This window comes from Agelaius phoeniceus, chromosome 1 (assembly GCF_051311805.1).
Source record: "Agelaius phoeniceus isolate bAgePho1 chromosome 1, bAgePho1.hap1, whole genome shotgun sequence".
NCBI classification, from domain to species: domain Eukaryota; kingdom Metazoa; phylum Chordata; class Aves; order Passeriformes; family Icteridae; genus Agelaius; species Agelaius phoeniceus.
In genome coordinates, this window is record NC_135265.1 from 55,835,909 (window position 1) to 55,856,689 (window position 20,781).

The window sequence follows — 20,781 nt, forward strand, 5'->3', positions numbered from 1 at the left end:
GACCAAATTTTCCTAACTCTTACCATTTCTTAGTTTATGAAACTCATGTTTGCATTAATTTTTGCTCTTTTTTTTCCCTACACCCTGTTGTACAGAGGCTTCACTCACTATGCTCTATACCCTCTATGCTCTACTTATATCCCTTACTTTGAGACCTAGAACTTCACATTTGTACTTTGGTTTGTAGTGTCCAAGACTAAATTTACTAATTTAAGACTGGTGTAAAACTGGAGGTAAAATTTCTCAAGTATAACTTGAGAAATAGAACCTTTTCTGAGGAGGTGTTTGTAGGCCTTCCTCTTTCATATGAATGGTTAGCTAACTGATGTCATCTGTCAAATTGAGAATAGCTGTCCCTCATAGTCTGAGGAGCACATCTCTTTCTGATGGCTGACAGGGTGGAAAAAAAGCGCTGTTGCAATTACCAATGTCTTAAACTGCTACTTGTCCAAGATTGTCACCTGACAAATAGGGATGAAGAAAAAGTGGAGACAGGCAGTACTTTCTTTGCCTCAGTTTTTAATAGTACTGACAGACCTTGGTCTGCCTGGTCCTGAGTCAGAGGACCATGACTGCAGGAACATTAACTTTTCATTTGTGAGCATGGAAATTTTAACAGACAAGTTGTGTCAGTTGAATGAATGTTTATAAGTTCATGGGGCCTATGGGATTCAACCCAGGGTACTAAAGGAGCTAGGAGATGTTACGGGTAGGACCCCTCTCAGCCATCCTGGGAATCTGGGGAGGTCCCTGCTGACTGGGAGCTAGCCAGTGTTATTCCAGGTTACTGGAAGGGCATGAGGAAATATGCAGGAAACTACAGAGTTAACCTCAGAACCTGGGAAAATTATTAAGAAAATCATATTGTATGCTGTTGAAAGACATGTAAAGAACAGTGCAATCATCAGACAGTCAACGTAGGTTCACAAAGGGAGAATCCTGTTTAAAAAACCTTCTGCAGTAAGTTCACTTGCCTGGTAGACAAAGGGGAGGTGGTGGATGTAGTTTTTCTGGGTTCAATTAAGGCTTTTGGTACTGTTCTTCCCAGTATTTCTTCCAGCAAGTTTTCCAACAGTGGGATGAGCAGGTATGCAGTGCACTGGGTGAAGAACTGGTTGAAGAGCAGGGCTCAAATTATTGCAGCAAACAGAACATCTGGCTGGTGACCAGTTACCAGTGGTGTTCCTCAGGGCTCAGGTCTAGAGGCAGCTCTGTTCAGTCTCTTCATCAGTGATCTGGAGGCTGCAGTTGAATGTGCAGATAGTTAGGTGATGATACCAAACTGGGAAGTGCTGCTGACTCTCTCATGGTGTAAGAGGCTTTGCCTTGCAGAGGGATCTGGATTGATTGGAGCATTGACATGAAGCTGAGCAAGACCAACCAAATGCTGGGTTCTGCACCTGGATGGAGTAATTCCAGACACAAGTCTGAAGTGGGAGAGGAATAGCTGGAGAGCAGCCCTGCAGAAGGGGGTTTGGGGGTGCTGGTTGGCAGGAAGATCAATGGGATCAGCAGTGTGTGTGCCCTGGCAGCCAAGGGAGCAAACCTCATGTGGGGGTGCATCAAGCACAGCATCACCAGCCAGCCAAGAGAGGTGATTATCCCACTGAATTCAGCACCGGTGCAGCCTCACCTCGAGTACTGTGTGCAGTGCTGGGCCCCACTATTTTAAAGGGGTGTGAAGGTCCTTGAGCATGTCCTGAGAAGGGCACCAAAGCAGGGGAAAGGGCTGGCAGGAATGTGCTCTGGGGAGAACTGAGGGCACTGGGCTTGTCTGGTTTGGAGAGGAGGAGGCTGAGGGTGACCTCACTGCTCCCTACAGCTTCCTGAGGAGAAGTAGAGAGGGAGATAGTGAGCTCTTCTCCCTGGTACATAGCGCCAGAACATGCAGGAATAACTCAAACTGTGTCTGTCATGGGAGATTTGGACTTGACATAAGGAAACACTTTTTTACCCAGAGGGTGGCCAAAACATGGAGAGGTGGTTGGTGCCTTCCTCACCCTTGCCTGTTAGTGCTGAAGAGGCATGGACAGTGCCCTTAAAGCAATGCTTTAACTTTTAGTCAACCCTGAGCTGGTCAGGAAGTTGAACCCTTCCAATTTAACTGTACTATCCTGTTTCAGCTCTTTTTGGTTTTGCATAAGATCAATGAATATTGGTGCTGCAAAGCTTAGTGCCACTGAAATGACTGTAAATTGACAAGAAGTCTGAATGCAGCAGTGAGAACTGTAGAACCATTAAGGTCAGGGTGAAGAGATGTGTTCATACTGCTTCTAAGCAGTGACAAAGTGTCCTTGAATGTTTCTGGCCCTCACCAAACAGAAGGAAATTGATTTTCAAATAATCTTTAAAACCCTGGCATTAGATTGAGGGTAGGAATAAAAGAAGAGTAGGCTGTCAGCATTAATAGGTTAAGTTTTGTATAAATCCTATGAATACTTTGGTATGATTGTTTTCAGCAGAACATAAAGCTTTCATGATGAATAGCTATTTGGTACTAGTATTGTATTTGAATAGTATTTTCAAGTTGAGACATTGGCCTGCCTCTTCAGACCTGTAACTATGACTGATTTTAGAATAATTTTGATATAAAAAAGAAAAAATACAGCTACCACTCCTGGTTCCAGACCTATTCAGCTGATAGAAATTTCAAGAAGAGATAGGGTCAAAACATGCATGTGCTTGCCTTATATCCTGGGTGAAGTACCCCTGGGCCCTTCCTGCAGGTGGAACTTCTGGTCATCTGACCACTCTGGGCCTGGATTTGGGCTCCAGGGGCAGAGTATGGCACATTTCCTCAGGTGTGCCAGGTATTGGCAGCCACTGCAGGACTGGGATACAGGTCCAGAGGGATGGGGTCTGTGCAGGAAGGCATCACCTCATCAAAGCAAGGCCTGACCTTCCTCTTCCTCCTGCCACATGCCTGGAATATTTCCTTCCAGCATTTCACAATACCTGATGAGAAATCTTGCTAATTACTTTCTTTTGTATAGATCTGCTTGTTGATAACTTTACTACTCATTACATTTACACTGAAATTTTATATTTGAAGTTTGAATGATAAGGTTGGTAAGGTAGTTTCTTTGAGTTGGTGTGACTTTCTAGAACCTCAGTTTGAATGAGGTTGTAAAATTCCTGTGAATAGATGTTTAGTTTTGATAGGAACAACAAGTACATATAGACATCAAAATATATAGCAATTTCTTGCCCCTTTTTCATTGTTTAGATTCAGTGTTATAAATACCACAAATTTAAAGTTCATAAATTTTCTTAGTGTCATTTTTTGTTGTTAATTTTCTAAGTTCTTGATCAGATTCTGGTCCACTTCTAAATACTTGAATCCCTGTCAAATCACTAAACTTTTAAACCTCAAGGAACTGTAATATGTTCCTAAAATATTAGGAGGCTTGTTTTTCCAATATGGTCTAAGAGGACCATAGTCAGAAATAATGAAAATAACCCATTTTATTGTTTGTTCTTGTGGCTGATTCATGACACATATTGCTCTGGGGACTTTTTAAAAAGATCTAGGCTAGGTTTCACTGAGATGATACAGTTAGTAATTCTTGTAGTAAATTATGATACAGAAAAATTAGTTCTGGAGTTAATAGTATAACTTGTTCATATACATGATCTCTCTATAGGTCCCTTCCAGATCCCCTCCATCAACTGGCAACAGAATAAGGACAACTTCATTTACAGATCAGAATCATGAAGGCACTTTAACACCAGACAAAGAGGTCAGTTGAGAACTGTTTTTCTCTGCTTTTCACCTTAAAAAATCTGACTTTATGTCCTTTTTTTATTTCTCAATCTCACTATTTTCTGTGTATTTATAGCTATGAATAGTCTGTTTTTTAGGTTAAATACTGAAGTATTTAATAGTAATAAAACAGATCTTTAGGCTGTAGTGATTAACCCCCAGATTAGGAAACACTTTAAGTCTTCAGGTCTTAAAAATCTTACTCCTGAACTGAACTCAGTGAGGTAGTGGGACAGAGGATACATTCAGAGAGACTCACTTCTTTTTTGTCCCGCTTTTGGTTGAAAAGCTAGGTGAATCCAGGTAATTTGAGGTGGATGATCCAAAGGATTTATACCGAGCATTTGTGATTGTTTCTAATTATGCCAGTAGTAAGTATCAAACTCTTATTTCCCTCACTCCACTTCCTTTCTCCCCTCCCCCCAAACTTAAAACCAACCCAAGCCCCCCTCACCTTCCTCCCACCCCTCTGCCCCCCCAAAAAACTGAACAACAAACTAAACTGAGTCTAAATTATCAGTCATAAAATACCATTAAAATCATTATCAGGATGATGGGTAACCTTGACTTGCCTAATAAAGCAAACAAAGAAGATAATCTGCACTTAACCTTGTTTCATATGAAGTACTATGGCTCTTTTGAAGCAACTTGATTTAAAAAAAAAGGCAACAAATGCAAATAAACAAAACATTTCCCTGACTTAGTGAGCATAGACATAGTCTGGTAGCATAAAACAGGATGCTTCTGTGATTCTGTGAACTTTTTCAGAGGAAATGTTTTGTCCTTGTCAGAGAATTCAGTTGCTTTGTTTTGCTACAAAAAATGATGCATTTTATTGCAGTGGAACAATCCACTTTAATTTTTAACACCATTTTTTCTTTAGGAGATAATCAGCTATACCTGAAATTTGTAATGGATTTCATTATGAATGCTATCAGTGATTCCAGCTTGGCAGTTTGCTTCCTGCAATAGTAGAAATTGAAGGGAAAGTACTTCATGATTTTGTTTTGTATTTTGGTCCTTTTTAATAAATGCTTATTTTTTCTACCTCTGATATGTGTATATATGTGTGTGTGTGTGTGTATGTATGTATATACATCTGTAATGAATTCCCTCTCTCCTTGGAAAAAGATTTTCTGTTAACTGGTGCTCCAGAATGTTAGCAAGCAGCGTCACTTGGGATAATGCTACGTTTTTCAGTAAGGAGAGTTTTCTGTTTTTAATACAGGGTATAGAAGTAGCATATTGCCACATGAGACTACTACTGTGGCCTAGAGGGAGTTGGTACTGAGAGTTGATTCCCCTGTTTGTTTTTTTTTTTGTTGTTTTTTTTTTAATTGTATAACCTGCAAAAGAACTGATTTGGCCAAGGTTTTCTTCATGATTTCTATTGAGAACTACATTTACTTCATTACATAAGTGTTGTCCCCAGCAAACTCCATTTTCAGAGTGCTGTTCCAGAGAAACAAGAGAAGCAAAGGATTCTCCGTAGCACATGCCAAGTTACATTGGAAGAACATTAATCTCTAAATAGACTGGTTAGACTGGAATGACCAGAGAGGCAGAAGAAGAAAGAAGATTAAGAGTAGAAACAGAAGTATTAAAGTACCATCAGATTTGCAGTTATCCTTGGTCTTAGGGAAGCTGCCATAACAGTTTTACTTGTGAAACACATCCTTTAATTAGAAATTCAAGAAGTAGTGAATTCCTAGGGGGATGAAAACCTCTTTTTTTTGTTGTTGGTTTTACATCAAACAGAATATTTTACAAAAAAATTAAGTTTAAATGATTAAAACAAGAAACCTAATTTCTCCAAAATTTCTCATAAATGTTGGCAGTATGATTAAAAGTAAATCATCTTTGAAATCTGTTGGATTAAATTTTCATAAAATTCAGTTCAGCAGCAGTATACAATGCTTAAATAAGATGCAGATATTGCATATTGTCACTGAAAATACATGCCCTGATTATATGAATGCATTAAGTCTTTTGGAGGTTTTTTTTTTTTTGCGGTGTTCTCATTTGACCAGGCAGTTGTTTTATGTGCCGGTGTCAATGGCAGTGGCATTACAGTGAGCTGTTAGGCTACATTTAATACACTGAAAATATTTGGTTGAGGAGTGTGCTAAAACGTTTTTGCAGTACATGAATAATTGCTATCCCTTTTTAGTACTGAAAGCTAAGCAAAATTAGTGTTTCATAATTTTTTTCTATGTTTTGTGTCCTCTGTGAGCTATGTTTTAGTATGTCTTTAAATAGATCAGGATTTTGTATTTTTACTTCCATAGTATTAAAATTGCAAGTATCACACATGAAATCTTTGGTTTATTCTCAGAATATTTTTATAATAAAAATAATTTCAGAATTAGTTACAGTTGTAAATGACATCATTAGTCTGATCAAATAATTATAATAAAACATACGTGCCAGCATTTTTGCTTTATACTCTACAATGAGAAGATTTAAAAAATGCTTTAATATTTCAAGATTCCAAGATGCTATCAGTTTAAAATAAACCTACAACTTGTATGCTCCATTTTTGTAATACCAGGTAAGTTTCTTTTTAATGCCAGCTTTCCTTTTCAGCTTGTATTTTGATATATGAATCTGCAGTAGCAGTGTTACAGAAAAGCTCAAAATTTTTTAATGTATAGGAAAGGGCAGAGGTCTGACTAGTTCTGTATTCTCTTACTGCAAGTAGCTTGTAAAACATGATCACATTGTGAGGTATAACTACTTCCAGAGAACTTCACTGACATTTTGCATACCCAGTGCTTTTTGATTTGGTATGCTGCTATTTGAAACAGCCCTAGACTATTAAAATATGCTTATTTAGTGAGTTCCTTCTTTTCTATGGAAAAATAGTGTTCAGTTTTCAAATTGTTACCACATTGACTTTTGAACAGAGTTTGAGGTGAAATACATAAATTGTATTCATTACAGCTCCTGTAAGTTAAAAATGTTATTTTTGTTCTACATTATACTTGTTTACAAGTATACAAGGCCCAACTGCAGAAGATAACAAAGCTAGTGCTAGTTTGCTATCAGCTGAGAGCAAGCAGCTGATGGATTGCTGTGGGTGACCTACCAGTCATGCATCCAAATGTCACTGATATCCCAATGATATCCTAATGAGTGTTATGGAAGTGACAGCAGAACACAATATATGTAGCACTTAGACCTAAAGAAATTTAACCAAGGTACTTTTTGGTCTCAGTTTAATGGTATATAATGGCTGTTTTATTAAATTAGTTGAAATGTTTCTTTAACATTGGTTATTAATGAAGCATGACAAGTAAAGCTGAAATAATATACCTTCAGTACCTTTGTTATTCCTGTGTCTTTTCTGTATTCATATACTTTATTTGAAGTACTTCTAAATAGGTGTTGCCATGCAAAGATGGTAGTGGTTCAGATATATCTGTATTTGTTTTCCTTTCTGATATTTAGGACTAATTTTTGGAGGCTGCATAAGCTAGTTTGAATCTAAACTACTTGTATTTTATAACTCCTGATACATACAGGATGCTTAGATGCTTAGGTGGCTCATCAAAATGAAAAGCAAACCAGAAAAGACCTATTTGATTTCTGTACTACAGCTTTCTGAAAGTGCAGTTCAGCTCTCCTAGATCCTGGGACTTTATTGCAGAGAGGAACTCTTGAAATTTTAGCTCCTCAGTTTTTCCTATTCCCTTACGACAAATAACCAAATATATTTATATATTTTACTCTGGGGAATACGTTCTTTTTAAGTACGAGTTGAAAGAAAACCTTTAGCTGATAGTTGACATCTTCTAGCTTCTTGAAGTAGATGAGGGAATGGTGGCTTTTCACTTAGACAAGTTTTCTAGTCTTATCCTCTTTCTTCTGTCTTGCTGTGCTGGTATATAACATAACAAAACTGCTCATGTACAGTTAATAGAAGCTTTTAAGTGTTAACATACTACAAATACACATATGCTGTGATGCACTTTGCTAACAAGATGTATGAATTTTCAAATTTGCTTGATAACAGGCTAATACAAAATTTAGAACTACTGATTCTCTTCTTTTTCTGAAAGGGAATAATCATTACCTTTGGCAATCAAACATACTACATGCATGTAACGTGTATAATATTCACCTACTGCCATCTCCAGAGCAATGAGACTTGGGCCAAACTCTGATCCCTGTTGAATTTTGGGGTTTCTTTCACAGCATATTAAGGAAGCTGTTTGATATAGGAATTGCATGTTCTTTGGCCTTTGCACCCCACTCACCAGAATCCTTGTGAAAGAAGATTTGAGCATGGTAATTCTTCAGAGGAACGAGGAATAATAATAAGAAGAAGAACACAGTCATTTCTAGAGTTCAGAAAGTTCTTAAAGATCAAGTAAGGCTGCTTCATTTAGGCCAAACTTGAGGGCTACAAAAACTCTTCAGAATGTTGAAAATTCAAAGGTTATTTAAACAATAACTGTATGTGTCCTTTGATAGGATACTGAAGGTAACATCATCTGGCGTTTGACTTCATCAACCATTTTACCTCATTTGCAGCTTTCTATCCAAGATATAATACATTTGTTACTCAATAGGATTTTACTTGCAGAAAACCAGAATAAGCCTTAAATATTGTGACAGAAGGTCAGTAATGTCACAGTTTGCTAAGGAAGCATTCCTCTTTGACTGCCCATGAGCCACTATGGCAGTCACACTCACACCACCCTAGGCTTTTGCTGCTGGGACTGAAGCCCCTTCACCACAAGCAGCTCCAATGAGCTGATGGGTGCCCCACCTGACTCCCCACACACTCATACTGAGACAAGTTTCATGACGCTCACATGTCAGACAAGTTTCCCTCACTGCCTTGATCCAGGGTTTCCCATAGCAGAGTCCTAGACTTTGCTTCCTTTAAGAATTTTTATCATGGTGCAGCAATATAATGGCAGATGGAGTTGGGTATCTCCTTTAGGGACCCTGAACAAAGGAGTGCCTGGCTTTCATTTTGTGTGCCTGTTTTAATGGTGATATTTGATCTGGGGTCTTCTCACTGTTCATTGGGTTCTACAGAGTCTCTGGGTAGCTGGACACAGTCCAGCTGGCATGGCAAGGCTGTGCCTTTTTGTTGGGCAAAGGGCTCATCACTGGGGGTTTCAGCCATTTCTCCCCACCCAGGGCACAATCTGTAGTTTGCAGTGCCATTGTATACTGAGCTACCTGTACTATTTGTAGTCCTCAACAGCCTTCAGTTTATAAATTTGGTGCCTGAGATTAAGGTCAGTATGGGCTAGGGAGATTATTTACCCTGGAGTATCACAGAATTAGGATTGAAAGGAACCTGTGGAGATTGTAGCATTGGAGTCTTTCGGTGGGCAAGGATAGGTTGGATCCAGTCTACACAGGCACCCTCACCCAGTGTCATTCAGCTCTAAATGCAGATGTATCATGGGCCAGAGAGCTGGACGGTGCTAAGACCTCAATGAATCACATGTGTAACTGGAGCTCCTATAAAAGGAGCAGCGGGAATAAACTCAAGGCTGTTCATCACAAGAACTTTGGAGTGTGTGTCGTCCCTGTCTCTGACCCACTCCTCTCCCCACCTCCCAACGTTACAGGAGATCATGTAATCAAACCCTGTTCCAAGGCAGGGTCACCTAGAGCAGGTTACACAGGAAATGAATGTGTCCAGGTAGGTTTTGAATGTCTCAGAGAGGGACATTCTATGACCTCCCTGGGAAGCCTATTTAGTGTTCTGCTTCCCTAAATGTAAAGAAGTTCTTCCTCATGTTGAGGTGGAACTTTCTGTAGTTTAGTTTATGGCCATTACTCCTTGTCCTGTCACTGGGCACCACTGAAAAGAGTCTGGCACCATCCTCTTGACAACCTTCTTTGAGATATTTGTATGTATTGATTAGATCTCTTCTCTGTCTTTTCTTTTTAGACTAAACAGGCCCAGGTCCTGCAGTCTTTCCATGTGAGAAAGATATTCCAGACCCCTAATTATCTTTGTGGCCCTCTGCTACCTCTCCAGTAGCTCCTTATCTTTCTTGTACTGAGGAGTCCAGAACTCCACATAGCACTCCAGATGTTGTCTTATTAGAGCTGAGTAGAGGGGAGAATCACCTCCCTCACCCTACTGGGCACAGTCTTCCTGATGCACCCCAGCGTACCATGGGCTCTCCTAGCTGCAAGGGCACTGCTGACTCATGGTAAGCTTGCAGCTGCTCCAAGACTCCAAGGTCCTCTCTGCAGAGCTGCTCACTTCAGCCCCTAAGCTGTACTGATAGTGGGGTTATTCTTTTCCAGGTGCAGTCCCCTTGTTGAACTTCATTAGGTTTCTTTGTGCCCAATTCTCCAGCTTATCAAGGTCCTGCTAAATGTCAGCACAGCCTTTAAGTGTATTAGCCACTACCCCCAGAGTGTATTTGAAACAAAGTGTTGGAAGATCTTAGTAGGATTTCTATAGCAAGCTTCAAGTATGAAACGATGGTATTCTTAGGATTAGAAAAGGTTAAAGAATGATCTATATCTTTGCATCTTCTGTTTACAGTATACTGTATGCTTCATCTCAGTTGATTCTAGCTTATCTAGTTTTATTGATTGCTCTACCAGCCTACTGCTGATATGCTGCTAGTGATATGTTAGACAATATAGCACCAAATGTATTTAATGTTTCTGAAGCTAGTAAGATAATTCATAGTGGTTTTTAGAACAAATCCTGAAGCACAAGGATCCTGTGTGGTAATACTATTTAATGTTGGCTGACTAGCAGGTTGCTTCTTGCCTGTTTGCAGGCAGAGGTGAATATTTTTTTTTGTGATTTTTAATAACCCCTTCCCTAACATCCCCTCCCCAGAGTTAACTAGACAGTTAGTTCTTAAAGTTGTACTGAATAGTTGGTTGAAAAAAAAGAAAAATGCAGATAAAAACACATGTATATATTGGAAAGCATTAAGTAGTGTAATTACAGGACTCACTAGAGGGCTCTGCCCGTAATTTAACTAAATATGTACCAGGTTATGAGCTGTCAGAGTGTTGTGGTGTGACATTGGCCAGACGTCAGGCACTTAGAAAAGCCATTCACTCACTCACTCACTCTTGTTACAGTTGGGCAGAGGAGAGGGAAAGGAAAGTAATGGAGGGTTCATGAGTTGAGATAAGAATTGGGGGAAAACACTCTAAGGGCAAAATAGGTTAAAATTTAAAGGTGTAAGGTAAATTTGTTATTAACAGAGTCAGAGAAGGATAACGAGAACTAAAATAAGCCTTCTAAATACCTTTCTTCCCACCCCAGCCCCTCCCTCTTTCCCTCTGACAGCGTAGGGAGACAGGGAGTGGGGAATTTGGTTAGTTCATCACCTGAGATCTTTTTCTATTTGCTCAAGGAGGGAAGTCTTTTCTCTGCTATGCCGTGGGAACCCTCCCATGGGAGACGGCTCTCCGTGAACTCCTCCAGCCTGGCTCCAATCTTACAAGCAGCAGTCCTGCCAAAACTGCTGCAACATGAGTCCCTCCCACGGGCAAACAATCTTTCTGAAATTGCTGTGGTGTAGGTCGCTCATTTGCAGGGTGCAGTCCTTCCGAGGATAGGCTATTCTAGTTTGGAAGTTCCACATGGTGGAAGCTTGTAGCCATTTCACACAGAAGCCATTTCTGTGGCCCTCCCTCATTACCAAAAAACCAGGCCATGCCATGTTGGGGCCTCTAGCTTGTCAGAGTGATCCCGAGAAATGTTAGAAAGTCTCTTTTCCCAGCCCGGCGCTTGAAGAAGGAGTCAGAACTCTTCATTTCTTGGTCTCAAGGTTGTTTATTGTATCTTATCTATAAAATTCTTTTTCCTGTCCTGCCGAGGTCCGCTCAGCAAGACAGTCACAGGCATTCTGCCTGCCCCTGGGTCAGTGTTATGTCTTTATACTAAAAACTACGTACACGATGTTTGCAATTTCCTTCCAGTACCTATCACCTATGTTAGACAGTGAGCTTCTACTCTAAACCAATCTAAAAGTGCCAACATCACAGCAGAAGATGGAGGCCAAGAAGAAGGAGAAAGGCAGGACACGCCCAGATCCCTCCATCTTGCCCCCCTGAATCCCATTCTAAAAACCCCAAAATCTACTTTTTCACCTTGTGATAAATTCACTCTCATTCTACTTAATTTGTCATGGCTTGCAGATCTTCATCTAAGGTTGGTAACTTGCTCCACGGGTCATAATCAAAACCACAGGCATTTCTGGGCTCTGTGCCAGGGTCTCTGAGACCCCTGGCAGGGGTCTTGGCTGCTCAGGATAGCCAGAGAGATGTCCTGGGTCCTGACAATGCCAAATCAACACACACAGTAACAAAAATACTGTAAGCAAGTCCTTAAATGTTTTCATTGTTGGTCACCTAACATTGGAGAGTGGAGGATGAACTCACTAATGGGCAAATGCAGCCAGATCCATATGTATTAAAGAAATACCACTTTTGGACCATGACTGCACATTCTGTCTTTGGTAGCTATTTGAAGTGTGAAACACTTGTCTTGGCTACTGAAGAGGAAATACTTTGAAATTTCATCTTGATAGAGGGCTCACTGTTCTGTCTCACTATTGTTGTGCCTTCTTTACTTGTAAGTTTGGCTCACAGAATCACAGAATTAAGGTTAGAAAGGACCTTTGAGATCATCAAGTCCATCCTATGACCTAACATCGCCTTATCAACTAAACATGGCACTAAGTGCCCCATTCAGTCTTTTCTTAAGCACCTCCAGGGATGGTGACTTCACCACCTCCCTGGGTAGCCGATTCCAATGCCCAGTCACTCTTTCTGTGAAGGACTTCTTCCTGATATCCTCCTAAATGTCCTAAACCTAAACGTTCTCTGATGCAGCTTAAGACTCTCAGTTGTTTCCTGGGAGAAGAGACCGACCCCCACTTGGCTACAACTTCCTTTGAGGCAGTTGTAGAGAGTGAAAAGATCTCCCCTGTCTCTCCTTTTCTCCAGGCTAAACAACTCCTCAGCCATTCCTCATGGGACTTGTGTTCCAGACCCTTCACCAGCCTTGTTGCCCTTTTCTGGACATGCTTCAGCATCTCAACATCTTTCCTAATTTGAGGGGCCCAGACCTGAACACAGTACTCAAGGTGTGGCCTCACCAGTGCCGAATCCAGGGGAAGAATCACTTCCCCGGTCCTGCTGGCCACACTATTCCTGGTACAGGGCAGGATGCCATTGGCCTTCTTGGCCATGTCGGTACACCGCTGGATCATGTTCAGTCTGCCATCCGTCAGTACTCCCAGGCCCCTTTCTGCCTGGCCTCTGTCCAGTCTCTCTGTCCCCAGCCTGTAGTGCTGTAGGAAGTTGTTGTGGCCAAAGTGCAGGACCTGACACTACTCTTGTTAAACCTCATATCGTTGGATTTGTCCCATCAATCCTGCCTGTCCAGGTTGCTCTGCAGAGCTCTCCTACCCTCCAGCAGATTGAGATTCACACCCAACTTGGTGTCATTGGTAGATCTGCTAATGGTAGACTCGATCCCTTCATCCAGATCATCAGTAAAGATATTAAGCTGGTCTGGGCCCAGCACAGATCCCTGGAGGATGTCACTAGTGATGGGCCACTAATTGGATGCAACACCACCATCACTCTCTGGGTCTGGCCATCCAGCCAGTTCTTAACCCAACAAAGAGTGCACCTCTTCAAACCATGGGGCTGCCAGCTTTTCCCGGATTTTCCCATGGGAGACAGTGTCGAAGGCTTTGCTCAGTCCAGGTAGACAATATCGACAGCCTTCCCTGCATCCACAAGGTGGGTCACCTCGTCATAAAAGGAGGTCGGGTTGGTTAGGGCCTGCCCATCCTAAATCCATGCTGGCTGGTTCTGATCCCTTGGCCACCTTGTAGGTGCTGTGTGATCACACTCAAGATGATCTGTTCATAACCTTGCTGGGCACCGAGGTCAGACTGATAGGCTTGTAGTTTCCTGGATCCTCCTTTTGGTCCTTCTGATGCATGGGCATTAGATTGACCAGATTCCAGTCATCTCAGACCTTCCCAGTTAGCCAAGACTGATGATAAGTGAGAGAGAATGGCTTAGGGAGCTCTTCTTCCACCTCACTCATCATTCTAGTATGGATCCCATCTGGTCCCATGGGCTTGTGAGCATTTTGAGTGGCTCAGCAGGTCACTAACTGCTTCTTTCTGGATTGCAAGGGGGCTATTTATTCTCTGTCTGTCTGATAGTTCAGGAGGCCAGTCCATCTCAGGACAACCTGTCCATTTGTTAAAAACTGAGGAAAAGAGGCCTCCTTCTCTTCTGTGCTTGCCTTTACTCAAGCAAGAAGGGGCAAAGCTGAGATGATTTAGAAATGTTCTTGCATCATGATCAGCATCAGTGATACTGAGCAGAATTTTTAATTGCATTCTACTGTTTGTGTAAGCGTTTTAGTTATGATGGAGACACTGGAGTTTTATGTCTGCAAATTCAAGCAGTACTGCATCAATTTCCTTTTTCTCAAATTCATAACTGCTATATGGATTGGCATGTTTTAGGCGTTGAGTAGTTTGATCTTACTGTGTTAAAACAGGGTTGCATATCCCTATCAGTCGTCCTGGTAGCTTAAATGAATTTTAAAAATGAACTTTAGCCATTGCTTACAGTTCTGTCATCTTACCTGTATGTTTTGCGTTTTATAATTAATATTTTGTGAAAGAATGAATTTGTAGATTTGTGAATTTATGTCTGAGCCTTCTGAACGTGGCTACACTAACATGGTCATCGACTTCCAGGGATTACTGAAAATCTAACAATTCACAGACACTGAACAAGCTGACAGACCATCTTTTTTAGGGGGGATGAACTTGTTAGGGATCAAATAGGAATCCTTTTTAATGCAAACTTTGGTGTACTAAATAATGCAATTAGGATTAAGCAAAGTAATGCTATGGTGAAATGTCGCAACTTAGTATTTCGAGCACTAGCAGGCTATTACTGTGAAGAGATAATTTAAATTGTGTGTGGTTCCTGAAGTTCTTGATGGTCATGTTGTTAAAAGTGATTTAATTAAGCTGAAGGTAATATATGTTACATGTTAATAATGTTCATAATCTTTTGGTTAATAATATTTGCCTAATCCATTTATCAGTGCTTTGCAAACTGTCTTTCATTTTCTTAACTGGTTCTCTCCAAACATGCAAAGTAATTTTTATCTTTAAAAAATTGATAATTTTATTTGTGAGTTTGCATGCTTCTAATTCATGAGGCCATCAGGCTTGCTTGTAGTATTGCTGCTGTATGTTTGTACACTTTTGTATACATAGTATATGCCTTTTCTTTTATTGGCATATGCCCTTTCAAGAGGAGCAAGAATTTGTGCAGCCATCAACAGTTGATGAAGATTTTCTGGAACCATTATCACTTGTCAGTTTTGTCAATTTCCTTATTTTTCTCTTGTCTGAATGCTCAGAGGAGGAAAAAAATGTAGGTGGGTTTTACACACCTGTATGTGTGTATATATATATATATGTATACATACATACATGTACACATATACAAATATATGTACATACACACATACACACACATTTATAGATATAAATGTATGCATGAGGAGCTTTTGCACAGCTTACTCTTAAGAATTGTACTTCTGACAGGCTGAGAGAGGAGGACAGCAAACTCCATGTGTTGTTACTATCACAGTGAATGCATAGGGCAAGTGTGTTGAGGCTCCGGGGGAATGAAGATTAAGAGCATGAGGAATGTGACCATTTTTTTATTAGCAGCTCATCTTTGCAGTAACTTAAAAGTGAGAAATTTCAGCTTTGTTGGCAAATAGTTATTGGTGAATCTGAGGCTATTTATTGTATATGGCTCTCACAGAATATTTACCATTTCTTATATTTTGTGAACATAAATTCAAAGTCATGAAGGGTTTGGCAAACACAAATTCAAAGTCATGTAGCCTTTCAGATCTTCCCTGTGAAAATATTTCTCTCTTTCAATTTGAATTTACGTAACTAATCTGCTACAGCACTGGAATAAATGTAATTGTCACCAAAAAAAAGTAATTTAAACTCCTAACTTATATTAGTATTTTATTCCTAAAAGTACTGTTTGGTAACTTGATAGAGGGGTTTGTCTCATTATTTCAGAACAATTTTGTTTTATTTAGTTTGGATCTAGTCAGCAATCAGTACAATTCTGAAATCTCAAGCTGTAAGGAAATTGAACTTTGAACGTAGGTATGTGAGTATAATCATGAGAGGAATATTTTTGTCTCTCAGTTACAGCATCCTAAATGCATTACATTACATTAAATGTATATATCCAATTTGAATTCAAATTCCAGTCTCTTGGCTTCATGTTTTCACCTCTAGGAATTTATATCTCTTCTTAGATACTGACTTGATAAAATGGTTATATTCAACTTATGGAATTTTTATGAAATAGTCTGCTAGTAGTTTAAAAAAACTGTAAGGAATTTTTTAAAAATATAAACAGCATTCTAGTGTATAAAAGCATCAGATGATAAATAGTCAAAAGCAAGCATTTTAGATTATATATAACTGAAATACTGATAGAATTTTTAGAATAGTGAGTTAATGAATAACTGAGAGCAAATAGGGCTCAGTGATATATGAAGACAACTCATCCACAGAAGTTAAAAAAAATTACAATAGCAATGCCTGAAACATAATTTTTTATCTTGGACTAAACTAGGATCTTTTAAATAGTATGCTTCTTTTGTTCTAAAGAAGTTTTGATCAAAACTGTATTTTGGCTGTTCTGAAATGATCTAGTGCATATTTTCTAGTTACAGCCTCCCTTTATTGATATCTGTTGTCTCATAAACTGCTGTATTGTTTTGTTATGTATTTAATAGCATGGAAAAAATGGAGTAAAATTTTGCGATGTTCTTTATTGCTTGATTTATTTTCATTTTCCTCCTTTTTGCATTGAATAACAGCTGTTAGCCGGGATGATAGCAGAACCTGCTTTTCTCTCTGAGTATACTGTCTTTGCTTTGGATCCCACCAAACAACCTAAGCCACAGAGTGATGGTGTGGTGAGTCCTCCCCACCCCTCTTAGTGATGCCTTTAGCAGGTGGAGGAGAGTAATGTACTAGAAGGCAAACTTACTTGCTTATGGCTTGTTCTCACAAAGACCTCTGTCTTAACTATCTTGTTGCTAACCCTGCACTAAATTTCACAGAGGTAGTAGGTGATAGCTCCTGGCTGGTATGCTGGTATGATATGAATTTATTGTAACATAAAAAAATTAACATATTTTTTCTTACACAGGCAACAATACACAAATTTAAATAACTGTTGCACAAGTTTGTATGTGTGTTGCATAGAAATTTCCTCTTCATATTTATGTATGTCTGTATGTATTTCAAGATAAATGGATAGAATTAACATTGGGATTGGGTATGTGTAAAACTTATATGCTATTTGCTGCTTATGGTGAAATATAGCATGTCATTTACTTCTAATGGTAGCAGGAAATAATTATTTCACATAGACACATAAATTAATCTACATCTAGTTGATAACCTGACAGTTATTATTGTGAGGATGAATAGTCTTTTTTTTAATAGTTAGATTTTACTTGAAATATATGTTTCTTTGCCTGGAAATGTTTTCTTCACTATATATAAGTAGAGAAGCTCAGTGAGAGGTGGCAAGCAGTGAAGAAAAGGAAGCAGGCATAGGGAGGAAGTCAGACTTCTACTTTCTGATATAGGCACATAGAAGCTGTATTCTTCTTGGCACAGGACAGGAATGGCATTTTTCACATGGTTTAGAGGCATGGCATTCCCAAGTCCATAAGTGATTTAAAGCACAGTAATTTTTAGCATCCCAGCTCATCGTTATACTTCATGATTACTTTGTAAGTACTCTTTTCCTGCTCATGGTTTAAATTGACCAGTCACTGAAAGCTGTAACAGGATCAAAATTTAATAACCATGACATAGCACAACACACTTGTTGGACTTGTCTCTCTCTCAGGCAAAACAGTGATTAAAATGGTGGTCCCAGGAAAGTGTATTCTGGCCATATTCCAGGTCTAGTAATTGTTCCTTAAAGATTCACTGCAAATTTAAGTAAGCTTTGTTAGTTTTCACTATACAACAGAATTATCGCAAAAAAAAAAATTCACGTAACTGTTTGTGTGAGTGCTCCAATGTTGTCTTTATATGATCTTTTAGTATGCACTTTAGTGGCATATTCAGTGGCTCGCATATTTATATGCAAGACCCCAGTAATGAAACAATTATTGTTAATGTGTTACCAATGTGTACTAATATGTCACCTGTAAAACTCATTTTGTTCTCAGAACTTCTTGAAAATTCTAGGGCAGTACTCACAGTAAGAACTGGGAGAGGGAGAAAATGATGGGAAAGTTTAAAGATAATAGGATGACTGATTAAAAAATATATTAAAGAAACACCCACATTATATATTTTTCAAAACCTAGGTACAGTAAAAATACAGGAGAGGAAAGTTTCACCAACACACACAAATGCATATTAATTCTGCTAAAACAAAACAGTATTTTAGTTGTATATGTGATCTGAGAGTGAGCAGCATAAAGAAATGACTGTAAACGTGGATTTTTTTGGCATAGATGAAGTTAGTATCAACTCTGTACTAGCTAAGCTGCAAAGGTTTTGTGCATGAAGAAACAGTTAAAAATATTCTTGGACACAGTGGTTTTTTTTAAGGAAAAATAAAAGGAAAATGAGGGAAGAAAGCATTAAGCTCTCCTTCCTTTCTCCCTTCATAATTACTCAGTTTTTGAATACTTGAGAAAGTATTACTATTAAAAGCAGTAAAATGTTAAAATGTTTCTAAATAAAAACATTTAAGCTTTCACTTCTCAGGCTTGGTAATCTATTTATGCCTTTGAGAAAAAAAGTATCATTTTGCATTGCAGAAATAGGGAAGTAAGGTGATGAAAAATGTTAGTGGAACACCCTAATGTGCTCCGGTTGAAACTGAGTTCTGATTTATACATCTTCATAATAAAAAGCAATGGTTTTGTTAGATATTGTAAGTATAGCTCTCTTTGGATAGAGATATGGATGTTATGTTCTATGAGTTTGTGCAGGAAAAGCTTCCATTGGTCTCCAGAAACCCTGATGTAACTGCTGGTTTTAAGACTTTCAAAATGGCTGCTTGTGCTCTGTGAGTCTAATTATGCTGAAAGCTCTCTTCAGGCTTATGAAAGGCTCAGGCTTTTAAGCTTTTCAAAGCCTCTTGGATATGTATTTAAATATAGCAACTTCCATTCATGCTTACCATTCAGTGTGTAGATACCCAAATACAATCCTTTGCCTTAGAGCACAGTGATAGAGACCTTCAGCAGCCAGATACCTATGGTGGTCCATTTTTTAGATGAAAGATTACTAGTGTATCCCTTTTATTATTTATGCCAATAGAAAGTTTAACTCCAAATCTTTTGTTCCCATAGATTGTATAAAAAATGCCTGCATAGTGAGTAGGAAACTTTTAAAAATGTCACCACTAGTTTAGCTTTGAAATTACATTGTTAAGGATCTTTATAGGTCTATAAATGGTAGCTTTTTAAAACATCTTCACAGAAAGAAACAGTATCCATGGGTTTTATATTCATAAAAACCTTATTAAATTTAATAAATCTACTTAATCTTGTGTTTTAAAATAGATGCTAAATATTAAATTGTACTTAAAAATTACATGCACAAACCCTCCAGACTTTCCTTTAACTCTTCTTCATGTGTATCAGAATACCTGATTTTTGAAAGAAGTATATTTAGTTTGTAAGTCACAGAATCACAGAATTAAGTAGGTTGGAAAAGACCTCTGAGATCATTGTGTCCAACCTGTGACCTAACACCACCTTGCCAGCTAGACATGCCACTAAGTGCCACATCCAATCTTTTCTTAAGTATCTCCAGAGATGGTAACACCACCACCTCCATGAGCAGCCCATTCCAATGCCCAATCACTCTTTTTGTGATGTCTTGGTAAAGTGTTTGTCTTCCTTTGTTGTCAGTCCTATAGTAGCATAGCAGATGCTTTGTAAATTATGAAGCAGAAGATAATTTTTTATCTGAATTATCTTATTATTAACTTTTCCTCTTAGGAAAAAAAACAAGAACCGGTAGTGGAGCCAAGAATACAGTGTAGAAGTGCTTCAGTTTAAAACCTTTAAAAACTGTTAATCCACTAGGAACAAATCCACTGCCACAGGATAGTGTTCTGAAGTAGAATGCAGATTTTGTTCAAGCTAGGTGAAGCACAGTTTCCAAATCCAGACTTCTTGTATGGCTTGTTTTGTTTTGTCTTCATATGGGTAACTGCTCAGTTCTCTGGTTTCCTTAACTATCTGGATTTCTCTTTGTTCTGTGTTATTTCTGTACTACCTCAAATCTGCTCCATGTCCGACCTTTTATCATTCCTCTGCCACATTAATGTTTAGGTGTGCTTATTGGCATATCCTGATAGAAGCTGTGAGTGTGATCATGTAGGAGATATATATATACAAGGGTGATTGTGACTGAGATTTCAGTTCTACATACACCTTAGATTTTGCAGCTTGCATGTAACTGTCAGGGTATAGCTTGATTAAAAGTTGAGAGTTACACTGCTCTTAGGTGAATTTACGCATATTTTGTTTGATATGCCTCAGTGTTTCACCTCTGTTGAAAAAATCCATGTCCAAGATGCTTTCTAGCATATTCTGCTAATTCACTTGGACTGGATTTATACAGCAAAAAACCATCTGGATGTGTGTAAGTTAGAATCATAGAATATCCTGAGTTGCAAGGGACCCACAAGATTGACCCAAGTCCTACTCCTGTCCCTGCACAGTACAGCCCGAAGAATCACACCGTGTTCTGAAGAGTGTTGTCCAATCACTTCTTGAACTCAGACAGGCTTGGTGGTATGACCACTTAACCTGGGGAGCCTGTTCCAGTGCCCAACTACCCTCTGGGTAAAGAACCTTTTTCTAATATCCAACATAATCTTCCCTGACAGAGCTTCATGCCATGCCCTTGAGTCCTGTTGCTGGT

General features: G+C 39.1%; 1 protein-coding gene across 9 annotated transcripts in view; it reads left to right on the top strand.

Moving 5' to 3' along the window:
• The window catches only part of GOLGA4 (golgin A4), a 77,250-nt gene that overhangs the window by 2,176 nt on the left and 54,293 nt on the right, over window positions 1–20,781 (top strand). For 8 of the 9 annotated variants that reach the window (XM_077179243.1, XM_054646336.2, XM_054646357.2 and 5 more), the window contains exons 2-3: window positions 3,645–3,740; window positions 16,686–16,784. In XM_077179243.1, coding sequence (XP_077035358.1) covers window positions 3,645–3,740; window positions 16,686–16,784 — 195 coding nt within the window. The remainder of the gene's footprint in view (window positions 1–3,644; window positions 3,741–16,685; window positions 16,785–20,781) is intronic. The other variant, XM_077179276.1, reaches the window with a different exon arrangement.